At 41.8% G+C, this 11,542-nt stretch overlaps 1 protein-coding gene across 1 annotated transcript; it reads right to left on the bottom strand.

Moving 5' to 3' along the window:
• Positions 1-4,268: 4,268 nt before the first annotated feature.
• Positions 4,269-4,718, bottom strand: HIST2H3D (histone cluster 2, H3d). Its single transcript, XM_002685500.4, has one exon. It carries the CDS (start codon positions 4,701-4,703, stop codon positions 4,293-4,295), a length of 411 nt encoding a protein of 136 aa, XP_002685546.1. The 5' UTR covers positions 4,704-4,718; the 3' UTR covers positions 4,269-4,292.
• Between the last annotated feature and the right edge of the window lie 6,824 nt (positions 4,719-11,542).

The following is an 11,542-nucleotide window of genomic DNA, read 5'->3' as shown; positions in this document are numbered from 1 at the left end:
TGTCACTCTGTCAATCAATTATTCATCCACTGCACATTGAGCGATTACTTTGTGTCAAGAACTGTGCTAGGTACTGAGATTATTAAGATGAAGAAGCGGTAGTCTCTGTCCTTCAGGATTTTACAGTAAGGAAAAAGATAAGTAAATTGACAACTATATTATATAGTGAGAAGTGTTATGGAGAGGAATCACAAGATGTAAGTACTATCAAAACTCAACATGGCATTCAGAGAAGATTTCTCAAAGGAAGTGATATGTGAGCTAACATTGGTGGATGAGTTTAATTGTGCTTATTGAAGATGAGAATAAGCTAAGAAAATAGAATACACAAAAAGAACCACACATAGATGATATTATACTTCAAATAATGATAAAGAAGGATCCTTGTGGGGAATGGTAAGAAGGAATTTACACAGTTAGGTGAGGAAGAGACCAGAAGATATGTTTAGGCTTAAGGAGTTGAACTCCAAAAGACAAAGTATAGAGAATAAAACACTGCAGAGAAGAAAAGTGGAAGAAGACAAAAATGCTATTGGGTTTGGTGCCACTGAGATCATTGGAGAAAAAATCAAGGTCATTTCAGTTAGATAATGGATAAGGTTAATGGATTGCCATGGGTAAGAGTCAGTGAAACGTGTAGAGACTACCAGGCACCTCCTTCTAGAACCTTGATTGGAGGACCAGAAATGAAGTGAAGTTTGATTGGTTTGTTGTGGCTGTTTGTTTGATTTTTTTTTTTAATTTTGTATTTTAACAGAATTTTAGATTTCAGAGAATTTCCAACACTGCTAGTAATTCCTGTACACTCTCCACCTATGTTTCCTATATGCTAATATTTTATCACATTTTACACATTTGTTTTGCCTCTTTCTCTCTCTTTCTCTTCCTCCCTCTCATATTTTTTCCCTTAAACTGTTTGGGAGTGTTGCCACAGATAATGCCTTATACCTCATCCTTCAGTGTACTTCCTAAAAATCAAGGATATTCTCTTACCTAGCTACAACACAGAGATCAAAATCAGGAAACTAATACAGATGCCCTACTACTGCCTAATCTACCCACCTTATTTAGTATTTCAACAATTATTCCATTCACTAATGGACTGATGCCAACAAATGGCAGCTCGTATGTTGCATCTAGTTGTCATGTCTCTTAGTCTGCTTTAATCTGAAACAGTTCATCAGCCTTCATACTTCATGAAGCTCTTGCATTTTTGCAGAGAATAGGCCAGTTATTTCGTAGGATGTCTCTTGATTTGGTTCAGTCTATGTTTTCTCCTAAATACCTTCTGATAAATGCATTTCTGGCAGGGATTCTGTAGAAATGATGTTGTATCTTTCTCAGTGCATCATATCCGGGGACACATGTTGTTGACTGGTCCTTGCACTTTTCAGTCATTTGGTCAATTCAATCATTTGGTCAATGTAGTGCTATCTGGTAGTTTTCTTTACTGTAAACTTACCATTTTTTTCAAGTAATAAATGATAGTCTTCTGGGAGATATTTTGGGACTATGTAAATGTCTAGTTTCTCTTCAATATTTTACCCCAACTATAGCAGCTGTTGGTGATTTCTTGGTACAATTATTGTTATATTGGTTGCAAGATGGTAATTTTCTAAATCCATCATTCCTTCTACATTTATTAACTGGCTTCATAGTCTAAGGAAGAACTTTCCCTTCGCCTGCATTTATTAAATTACTTATCATTCATGTCACTGTGGACTCATGGATTCTCATTCATTCCAAGTGTTAAAATCATTTACTACAGTTTGTTTGTAAAGACACTTGAGTGTGTTTACAGGCATAGGAAAAAGAGCCAGGGGAGATATAGGAGAGAGAGTACATGATTGATGTAGCAAAGCAACTAATTCACTTTTATTCTGCAACTCTGTTAGATTAGGCTGGGTACTAAGAATGCAAAGATGACTGAAATAGGGCCACCTCCCAGAGGGAGTTCATATTTTGGAAGAGGGGGCTGGGAGGGGCAGCCCCCCTGGGAGAGGGAACAGAACTATTTGCTAGTGAGTTATTTGTAAGAGCTGCAGATATGAGAGCAGAACTGTGGGTGTCACCAAGGGGAGCATGATTAATTCAGGTGGTTGGTGAAGATTTCCCAAAGAAATGACCTTTGAGACAGATTTCAGTAGATTAGTTGGATAAGGGGGGAACAAGGAAAGAATAAGAAAGAAGAGTAGGAAAAACATGCCAGACAGAAGGAACAGCCATGGAAATGTGGAAATGGCTTGTTAATTTCACCTAAAAATTTGAGAAAATAAAAATTTTACAGTGAGTGAAAACCAAAGGCTGCAAGGTTATGTGGTCACTTCAGGTTTAGGCTAAATTTGTTCAATTTGGAGATTGAGAGTCAGAAGACGTAAACACTTTGGTTCAGAACAAATCTTAACTTTTAAGAAAACTCCCTCAAGGACCAAGACCCAGAGAAAAAGACCTTCTGCCAACCCTCAACATTGCCACAATTATCAAAATGAACTCTTTAAGGAGTTAGTTGCCAGGTCTGTGTTGGCTCATTCAGGGAATCCCATGGGAATGTAGTATAACCCTTAAAACATTTGCTTTTAATTTTTGAAAATGTACTTACAGACTTCTTGCATGAGGAGAAAATGAATCTGACTGTGATGTTAATGATTTAGCTTTATTTCATCCACACCAACAAGAAGCAAATCAGAATGCAAAAAGTTTGGCTTGTTTTGGATTCTATCTTGTTTCCAAAGATGCAGAAATATGATTAGTTCACTTTTTAATAGATTAACATCTTACACTGAAAAGAGCTCCTGTGAGAGCTTTTTGTTTTGTTTTCATTTTTGTTTTTAAAGAAAGGAGAGGGAGATTGACATAGTTTTAAATTCCTGGAAGAAAAAAAAAAAGGAATGCACCCGTTACCCCATTATCCCGTACACATAATACTTCCAAAGAAATTTAAAAGATTCTAAATCTTAGGTTTCATTTTAGCAAATGCTGCCTAGCTGCAAATGTAGGTCACATAGTTTTGGCATCCTGTGTGAATTTCCAGCTGTCTGCTGAACACAGAAAACAGAAGAATACGTGTTCCTTTGCACAGCACACTTGAGAGTGAATTTCACTTTAAAGTTACTCTGTTGTTGAAACTTATTTTTCTTCAACATTCTCACTTATGGTTTTTCTTTCTCTCTTAGATCAGGATTTTTAGATGGTAAAGAAAATATAACATTTTCTCTCTCTTGCCGTCTGTGGACTTCAGTTTTCTACCACTTTGAATTACAAATAAACTCAATCGTGGTATTCACCTAATTAGGGTAACAACAACTGGTCTGTGGTAGTCCAGGGTATTCCTAATGCAAATACAGAAAAGCTAACATACCAATGGATTCATTCAACTTTTCAGGCAGGAGGATAAAGGAGGTGGAGCCACGCCCCACTGTGGTTTATGAACTAGATTTATACATGGAGACTGACCAAATATGGCAGTAAGTAATAAATGTTACAAGAGTGCCACAGATAGCAAATGTCATAGGAAGCCCAAAGAGGACACAGTTTGGGGCAAGGACAAAAGAAAAAGAAATGTGTGAAATTCTTAACCCATGTGGTTGTTCCACCAAATTGATACAGCTAAGAAGTTCCCTCACTTTGCCACTAAACAGTCTCTCAGGTCAGTGAAATAAAATTCCACAGATATATATTGACCTTTTTCTTTTAAAGAACAAAAGCTGGCTAGAATTGGTTTAAATTAAAAGTGGACATGTGATGAAAATCAAAGGTGTCTCATAGAACCCAAATGCAGGGATGTATCCAACCTCTAGAAGAGTTGGGTCAAGAAACTGCCAAGTCATCAGAACCTCCTTCCCTCATCCATCTTTTCTTAGACTGCAGACTGACATTTACCACTTCTCCAGGCCTTGTGGTAAAATATGGCTGCCCACAGCTCTCAAGGTTTCCTGCTGCCTTGGAACTCCACTTCCTTTTTTTCAGAAGACAGACACTGACTAGGTCAGCTTGGAGAAAGGTGTCCATCAGTTAGAGTCATAGACAGTCACAGAGTAAGACATGATGGGAGTGGGTACGACGGGTCTTTGGCAATCTTCAAAGAAGGGAGAGCCTCTGTGAGCTGAAGCAGTACCCAAAATGTGTCTCAACAAACACTTAGTCTGTCTGACACAGAAGAAGAGATGCTGGGGTAAGATTAGTTTAGAATAACCCCTGTGAAAGAAGACAGTACAGAAGGGAATTATTTTATTTTATTTTATTTTTTTGGCTCTAAAAAGAGCCTTTAGATCGTCTACTTTAAAATGTACGCCTTAAGCCCGCTCCCCGCGGATGCGACGAGCCAGCTGGATGTCTTTGGGCATAATGGTCACGCGCTTGGCGTGGATGGCGCACAGGTTCGTGTCTTCAAACAGCCCCACCAGGTAGGCCTCGCTCGCCTCCTGCAGCGCCATCACGGCCGAGCTCTGGAAGCGCAGATCGGTCTTAAAGTCCTGCGCGATCTCGCGTACCAGCCGCTGGAACGGCAGCTTGCGGATCAGCAGCTCGGTCGACTTCTGGTAGCGCCGAATCTCCCGCAGGGCCACGGTGCCCGGCCTATAACGATGCGGCTTCTTGACGCCGCCCGTGGCCGGCGCGCTCTTGCGAGCCGCCTTGGTGGCCAGCTGCTTCCGCGGGGCCTTGCCACCAGTCGACTTCCGGGCGGTCTGCTTCGTACGCGTCATAGTATCTCACAGGTTTTATTCACAGAAGGGAATTAAAGGTACTAGAGGAATCTAAAGAGCAGGAGAATCTAATGACTGGAGGGTTAGAAAAATCCTCTGAGAGATGGAGATGGGCCATGAAAATGGGTTAATTGCAGAGATTATGGGTTAAATGGGTTAAAGGCAGAGATCTGCATAGCAGAGGGGAATGGGAATTAGAAGAGTTGGGTACGATGGGCAGAGGGAACACTGAGAGCAGAGAGGTTTGAGGGGAAGAGTGCCATGTTCTGACAAAATGACGGGTGACCCCTGGTAATTCTCAAGATTAGGTTTATCTACAAGTGATAAAGCAACGGAAATAGACAAGATCGAAGTCTGTGGCTTGAGAAAGTCTTGTGGCTTAAGCAAGACAGAACTTTACTCTTCTTTCATATAAAGGAGTCCAAAAATAGAGAGTTCAGTTTTGGTAGAATGACTCTGTGAGCAACAAAGACTCAGGCTCTTTCTATTATGTTGTGTTGCCAGTCTTAACATGTGGTTTTTTAAAGTTCAAGATGGCAGCCCAAGTTCCAGCCATTGTATCCACATTCTGCCTAACTCTTCTCATGGAAGAAATGAAAAAGGGCAAACTCCTTACCATTTAAAGGATACTCCTCACAAGTTGCCCACATTTCTGCTTATATCCTATTTTCCAGAACTTTGTCAAATGGACATATCTAGTGGCAAGACAAGCTGGGAAATGCGGTGGCCTTGGGTCCATGTAAAAAAATAAGTGCTATTTCTAAGGAAAAAGGAAAGAATAAATATCGGGAGACAAACAGCCTTTTCCACTCCTGCCTTGCCAAAAATGTAGGCTCTATATGAGTGATGAGGTTAGAAGTTAGGTTAGAAGTTAATTTAGAAGTCCTTGAATGTTAGGCCAAGGAAGTTGTCTAATTTGGTTGTCAATGGACAACCGTTAAAGGTTTTAGAACAAGCAAGATATGTGATCAGATTTACACTTGAAGAATATGGCCCCTCAGGTAAAAATAAAACAAGGCAGGAACTATTAAGTGCTACTGAGGGTTACTCCTGCTTTAGGATTTATAGGCTGTGTTGGAGGTAAGAGAGGCAAAAGGTAGGGGAGGTGAGTAGGGGGAGAGAATGGCTAGGAGATTACATTAGTCTAGATCTAGATGAGAATTAATAGCATCAGAATTGGGCCTGTAGCAATGAGAAGATGGGATAACAGAGGGAGGTGAAAAAGAAATTCCAAAGTTTTGAGCCTCAGGAATTGAGGACTGATGGTGCCCTTAATAGAAACAAGGAAGTCAGGAGGAAGAGCTGGTTGGAATGCAAAAGGGGAAGACCATTGGTTTGGCACCGAGTCCTGTGGTTAGGGCATCCATTCAGGGATGTCCTGTAGGAGAGCTGGAAAATAAGATGATGTGACCAAGAGTCTCCAGGACAACTCGGCGATTCTAGGATATTATGGTGTCACACTGCCAGCACTTAAATAGCAGCATGTGGCCGAGGAGTTATGATGCCACTGATTCATAGCCTGTGCTTGCCTTGCTGTGGGAAGATGAGGAGGCAGTAAACCTCCATCACTCTTTAGTATTGAAATCTCCGATTATTCCAGGTACTCTGGTCGCATTTAACATGGGGAAATGAGACTGGGGTGTACTGATACTGCTATATTTCCAGAAAAATGTCAATGAAGCTGCAAAAGTAATTTTTGACCTAGGCTTTAAGTAGAAGAGATTGATGTCAAGGTGAGCAATAAAGGCTTTTCAGAGAAATTTTTATTTCAGGTTTTCGAATTTGTTTATAAATCAACTATTCATTCATTCAATAAATATTTATTGAGCACGGCTATGACATGTTAAATATAGGGTTTATAAGGGTGGTTAAGGCAGGCATGTTCCCTGCCTTAGTCTAGACCAGGGTTGGAAAATTATAGCCCATGGGCCAGATCTGGCCTGCTGCCCATTTCTACTCTGTTTGCAAGCTGAGAATGGCTTTTGCATTTTTCAATGGTCAAAAAAATAAAATAAAAAATAAAAAAAGCACAGTAATTTGATACAGGAAAATTATAAGAAATTCTAGTTTTAATGTTCATAAATAAAGTTTTATTTTGACAGCCACATTCATTCATTTACATATTGTTTCTGGTTACTTTCACTCCAGAAAGGCAGAACTGAATAGACACTACTTGGAGCGCAAAACCTAAAATATTTACTATCTGGAACAAAATATTTCCTATTACAGAAAAAGTATGCCAGCCCCTGACCTGGACAGAATGAATCAAACACATGATCACACAAGTAAATATACATTTAAGCAAAACGGGTAGGTTTTGCTAATGTCTGGTCTTACCCAAGTACACTGTCTCCCTACCATTCACCCTGTGAATATCAAGGCCCTTGGTAAATAGTCCCCAAAAGATAGCCCTCAATGAATTGAGCTTCCCAGGATTCAGTCCTGCATTATCCTCTCACTTCAACCTGGCTAACCTGTAACTTGCCTGTAACCAGGAACATGCATGCATGCTAAGTCACTTCAGTTATGTCTGACTCTTTGTGACCCCATGGACTGTGGCCCATCAGACTCCTCTGTCATGGGATTCTCCAGGCAAGAATACTGGAGTGGGTTGACATGCTCTCCTCCAGGGGATTTTCCCAACCCAGGAATCAAACCCGAATTTCTTATGTCTCCTGCATTGGCAGGCGGATTCTTTACCACCAAGAGGATATGGCAGAAGTTTCAGAATGTGGCTTCTAAACTAGGTCAGAAGAAGCCTTACACCTGGTCTCTTGGGAGGCTCCCTCTGAGATAAACCAACCATTAACCTGAGTTCATCACACTGTAAGAAAGTTTGAGCTAGCTCTATGGAGAGGCCAGGTTGGGAGAGAAGTGCCTGGACAGCCTCCGGTGTTTCAGTCATCTCCAGCCCGGGAATAATCATGTGGGTAAAGAAGCCCTCTTGCATGTCTCACTCAGTCAAGTTTTTGATGACCAGCCTCAGCTGACATTCTATAGCAACCCCTTGAGGGACCCCAAGTGAGAACTAGCCGGCTGAAACTCAATTCTGAGAACCATTAAACGTAATAATACATGTCTGCTTTAAGTCATAAGTTTGGGGATGATTTGTTACACAGCAGCAGAAACAAGGTACTGACCTCTATTTTTTAGTATTTTTATTAAAGTATAATTGCTTTACAATGCTGTGTTAGTTTCTGCTGTATAACGAAGTTTATCTGCTATTTGTAGAATCCCCAGTGCCTCAGGGGTGAAGAATCCACCTACCAACACAGAAGGCGCAGGTTCGATCCCTGGGTTGGGAAGATCCCCTGGAGAAGGAAATGGCATCCCTCTCTAGTATTCTTGCCTGGGAAATTGCATGGACAGAAGAGTCTGGTTTTGCAAGAGTTGGACACGATTTAGTGACTAAACCACCATCCTCTCTCTCTCTTGAACCTCCCTCCTATCTATTTCTGAAAGGACATTGGAAGGAGGGAGGTGGGTGAATTCCTCATGTTGAAATTTGGATGGGGTTTGACAACCTTAGGCATGGAAAGGTGATTTTCTGGCTTATGTACTGAGCTGCTCAGGCCTATCTTGGAATGGAGCTAAAAGACTGCAGGTAGGACTGATCATCTGTAGGTTCACTGGTTTGACTGTACTAGTTATCAAAATATGAAAGTATTTTCATACCAGTTGGGAAATAATATGAATAATTGCAATATACAGTAAAACTAAATAAATAATATACATCTCAGCATGTGTGATGAGAAAACCATAAAGCTCAAAACCACGAGCATGATTTTATCAGAGAAATTCCTTGCACTGTAGAACTGAGACTTGTTTTTCTGGTTTTGGCCCTCGGAGTGCAGATCAGCAGGACTTGCCATGCACTTTAGGTTATTTATTTCAGGTGTTGAAAGGTTGCCTCCAGTGTCTAAAGTTGTTGTTATTGTCGTTATGTTAGCTTTATTGAAGTGCAATTGACATACAAAATCGTAAGACATTTACAATGTACATTGTGATGACTTGATACACACACATACACACTGATACATACATACTGTGAAAGGACTCCCCCTGTCTAGTTAGTGAACACATTTCTCACTCCAGTTCCTAAAGCCTTGTTGGGGGAGGCAGCACCACAGGGCTGAGCTGAGGAGGACCTATTTTGTAAGACCCTAAGGAATGCCTAACTCTGCCCAAGGGGAGAAGCAGGGTCCAGGTTCAGGTAGAGGTTGAATAGGCTTCTGGGGGCTGTTGCACAGACTGGAATTTGTGTAGGCAACACCACCTCCAGTGGTTTTCATAATCTTTGTTTTATTTGGCACCATATCCTTTGGTTGGGGGCAGCTACTCCTGAACAGCTCTGCTTAGGACCCTATTTAATGGCCAGGAAACTGTGTGCCCCTATAAGTGATGACATGAGTCATCTCTGTCACCTCTCCTTCCCTGAGCAGAGAAACCAGTCCATTTCCTCATTCCCCCGTGGATGCCACTCTTTCACCAGGGCAGATGTGCAGAGCAAGCCCCAGCATGAGCCCTACTCACCTCTCTGCAATGTGAATGGCAAGCTTTCGCCCACCTGTCAATTAACTGCTATTTGTGTGTTCTTTTCTTTTACTTCTATTCTTTTTGTTCTCCTCTCTCTGTGTGTTGCATCTTCTAACTGCTCACCCCTCTCACTCCCTCTTTCTCTCCTCCTCTTATCAACCCCTCCATCCAGCTTGTCTACCGCTGCTAGCATGAGAGAGACTGGCAAGAGGCCTAGAGAGCAGTGGACACAGCTGAGCTGAGATGGGGGCAGCTGCACGAACCATCACTCAGGTCCTCAGAGGCTCCCCATGCATCTAACACTTACCATGGCAATGGGAAAGTCTTTGAAAGAGTTTGATGCAATTCCTGATATCAAAACATGACTCATTACAGAATACAATTCAGAGAGCATCTCAGTTTGGGTTTCTCTCCAAAGCAGAACCTAAGACAAGGACTTGGGTACAGGTAGGCTGTTTGGAAGGCGATCCCAGAAAGCAGGAAGGAAGGAGTGGAAAGAATGAGATGGGGAAGGAAGAGAAGCCAGCAAATGGGATGGTTTTCACTGTGGACAGCTGGGGCCCGATTCTGCTGGGGACCCTTTGAGAAACCACATAGAACACACCTTCCCAAAGTAGTCTTCCCAAAGGATGGGCATCTGGAGCACTGTTTCCCATTGACAGGTGTTTAACCATTGTCTGAGATTGTCTCTGTGGTGTTCTGTCTGGGGATTTCCAGGATATGAGCTGGGTGAACTCCTGGGGTATCAGGGAGAGCCCCGAGGCAGAAAAGTGGAGAGATTAACAGGCTCTTGTGTTGGGATGCTGACAGTGTGCATGGGAAACAACTAGCTCAGCTGCAGTTGAAATCAGAGAGGGGCCCTGGGGAAGTGGCATGGGGAGCACAGAAAAGCTTCCTTAGCGACAGCTGCAGCAAACACACATGCATGCCATCAGTTGCTGTAACCCAACAAATGCTTTGGGAATTGTTAGAATGGTTTAACAAATGACTTTTGCCACAACTTACGTTTCACAGTAAATAGTTTTATACTCCAGTTTTGATAACTGAGGCAGTAAAAGGGAATCTGTTCTTAATTTTTTATTTTTGCATTAGTTTATATACTATTGGATACTAGTATCATGTTGCCAAATATTTGTTGTACCACCCCCGTCTATATGTTGCTACTCCCTCCCTGATGCTGGCCAAAAATGGTACTTAGCCATCCCCTGATGCTGACCCCATATTTCTTCTTCACTTGGTCCCCAGCATCTCTTCTCAGGTGACAGCATCACCTCTGCTCTCCACCCCAGTCCTCACGAAGTGCCCTTTTAATTTTCACAAGCCTCTACTGGAAGTCAAAAAACTGAACGTTAAATTTTTCTTGCTCTTGTCACTCTTTTTATAAAAATTCTACTTGTCCTTGAGTAAATGGATGTGTCTGATTAGGGAAAAGGTCATATATAAGTTGTGGAGGGAAGAAAACACATTTCGGAGAAGTGCTGTGCAGGAAAAGTACTGAATATTATTATGGCGCATAATGAGGATAGTGGGTTGGGAAATCAGGGAATGTCTCTGAAGAAGTAACTTCTAAATTCAAATCTAAAGCATGAGAAGAGATGAGGCAAAGAGAAAACAGGGAGAAGATTTGAGGAAAACAGCTTGTGTGAAGACCCTGGGGCACGTGAGAGAGAATCTGAAAGAAAGCGAGGGGGCATGTCCCTGGTGGTCCAGTGGTTAAGACTTCACCTTCCGCTGCAGGGAGTGCGGGTATGGGCCCTGGTCAGAGAACTAAGGTCCCACATGCCATGAGATGCAGCCAAAGAGAACAAAAAAAGAGAGAGAGAGAGAGAGAGAGCCAGGAAGTGTGGGTAAAGATGACAAGTGTGACACATGCATTTACTTTGGTTGCTCCTGAGATTCCACTAAAATGATAAACAAAAGGGACACCCCAGCATGACAGCTCCTCATCAGATGTAGAAGATGGAGCAGGAGAAGAAGATAATTTTTTTTTCTGGGCCTGTATAATTTTTTTAAATTGGAGTATAATTGCTTTACAATGTTGTGTTAGTTTCTGCTGTATGACAGTGAATCAGATATATATATATACATATATTTCTCCTGTTGGGCCCCCCTCCCACCCATCTAGGTCATCACAGAGCACTGAGCTGAACTTCTGTGCTTTATAGCAGGTTCACAGATACTAGATAGACATACATTTCTTTGTTTGCAAGTATGGAGAAGATTTTCACACACCTGAGGGGAAGCTGAGCGTTGACATAATGATAAGAAAGTTCAAGCCAGTGGGAAAAAAAAGACAATTATCT

Source organism: Bos taurus, chromosome 2 (genome assembly GCF_002263795.3).
Source record: "Bos taurus isolate L1 Dominette 01449 registration number 42190680 breed Hereford chromosome 2, ARS-UCD2.0, whole genome shotgun sequence".
In the NCBI taxonomy this organism is placed as follows: Eukaryota; Metazoa; Chordata; class Mammalia; order Artiodactyla; family Bovidae; genus Bos; species Bos taurus.
This window is presented reverse-complemented; position numbering and strand designations above follow the sequence as displayed.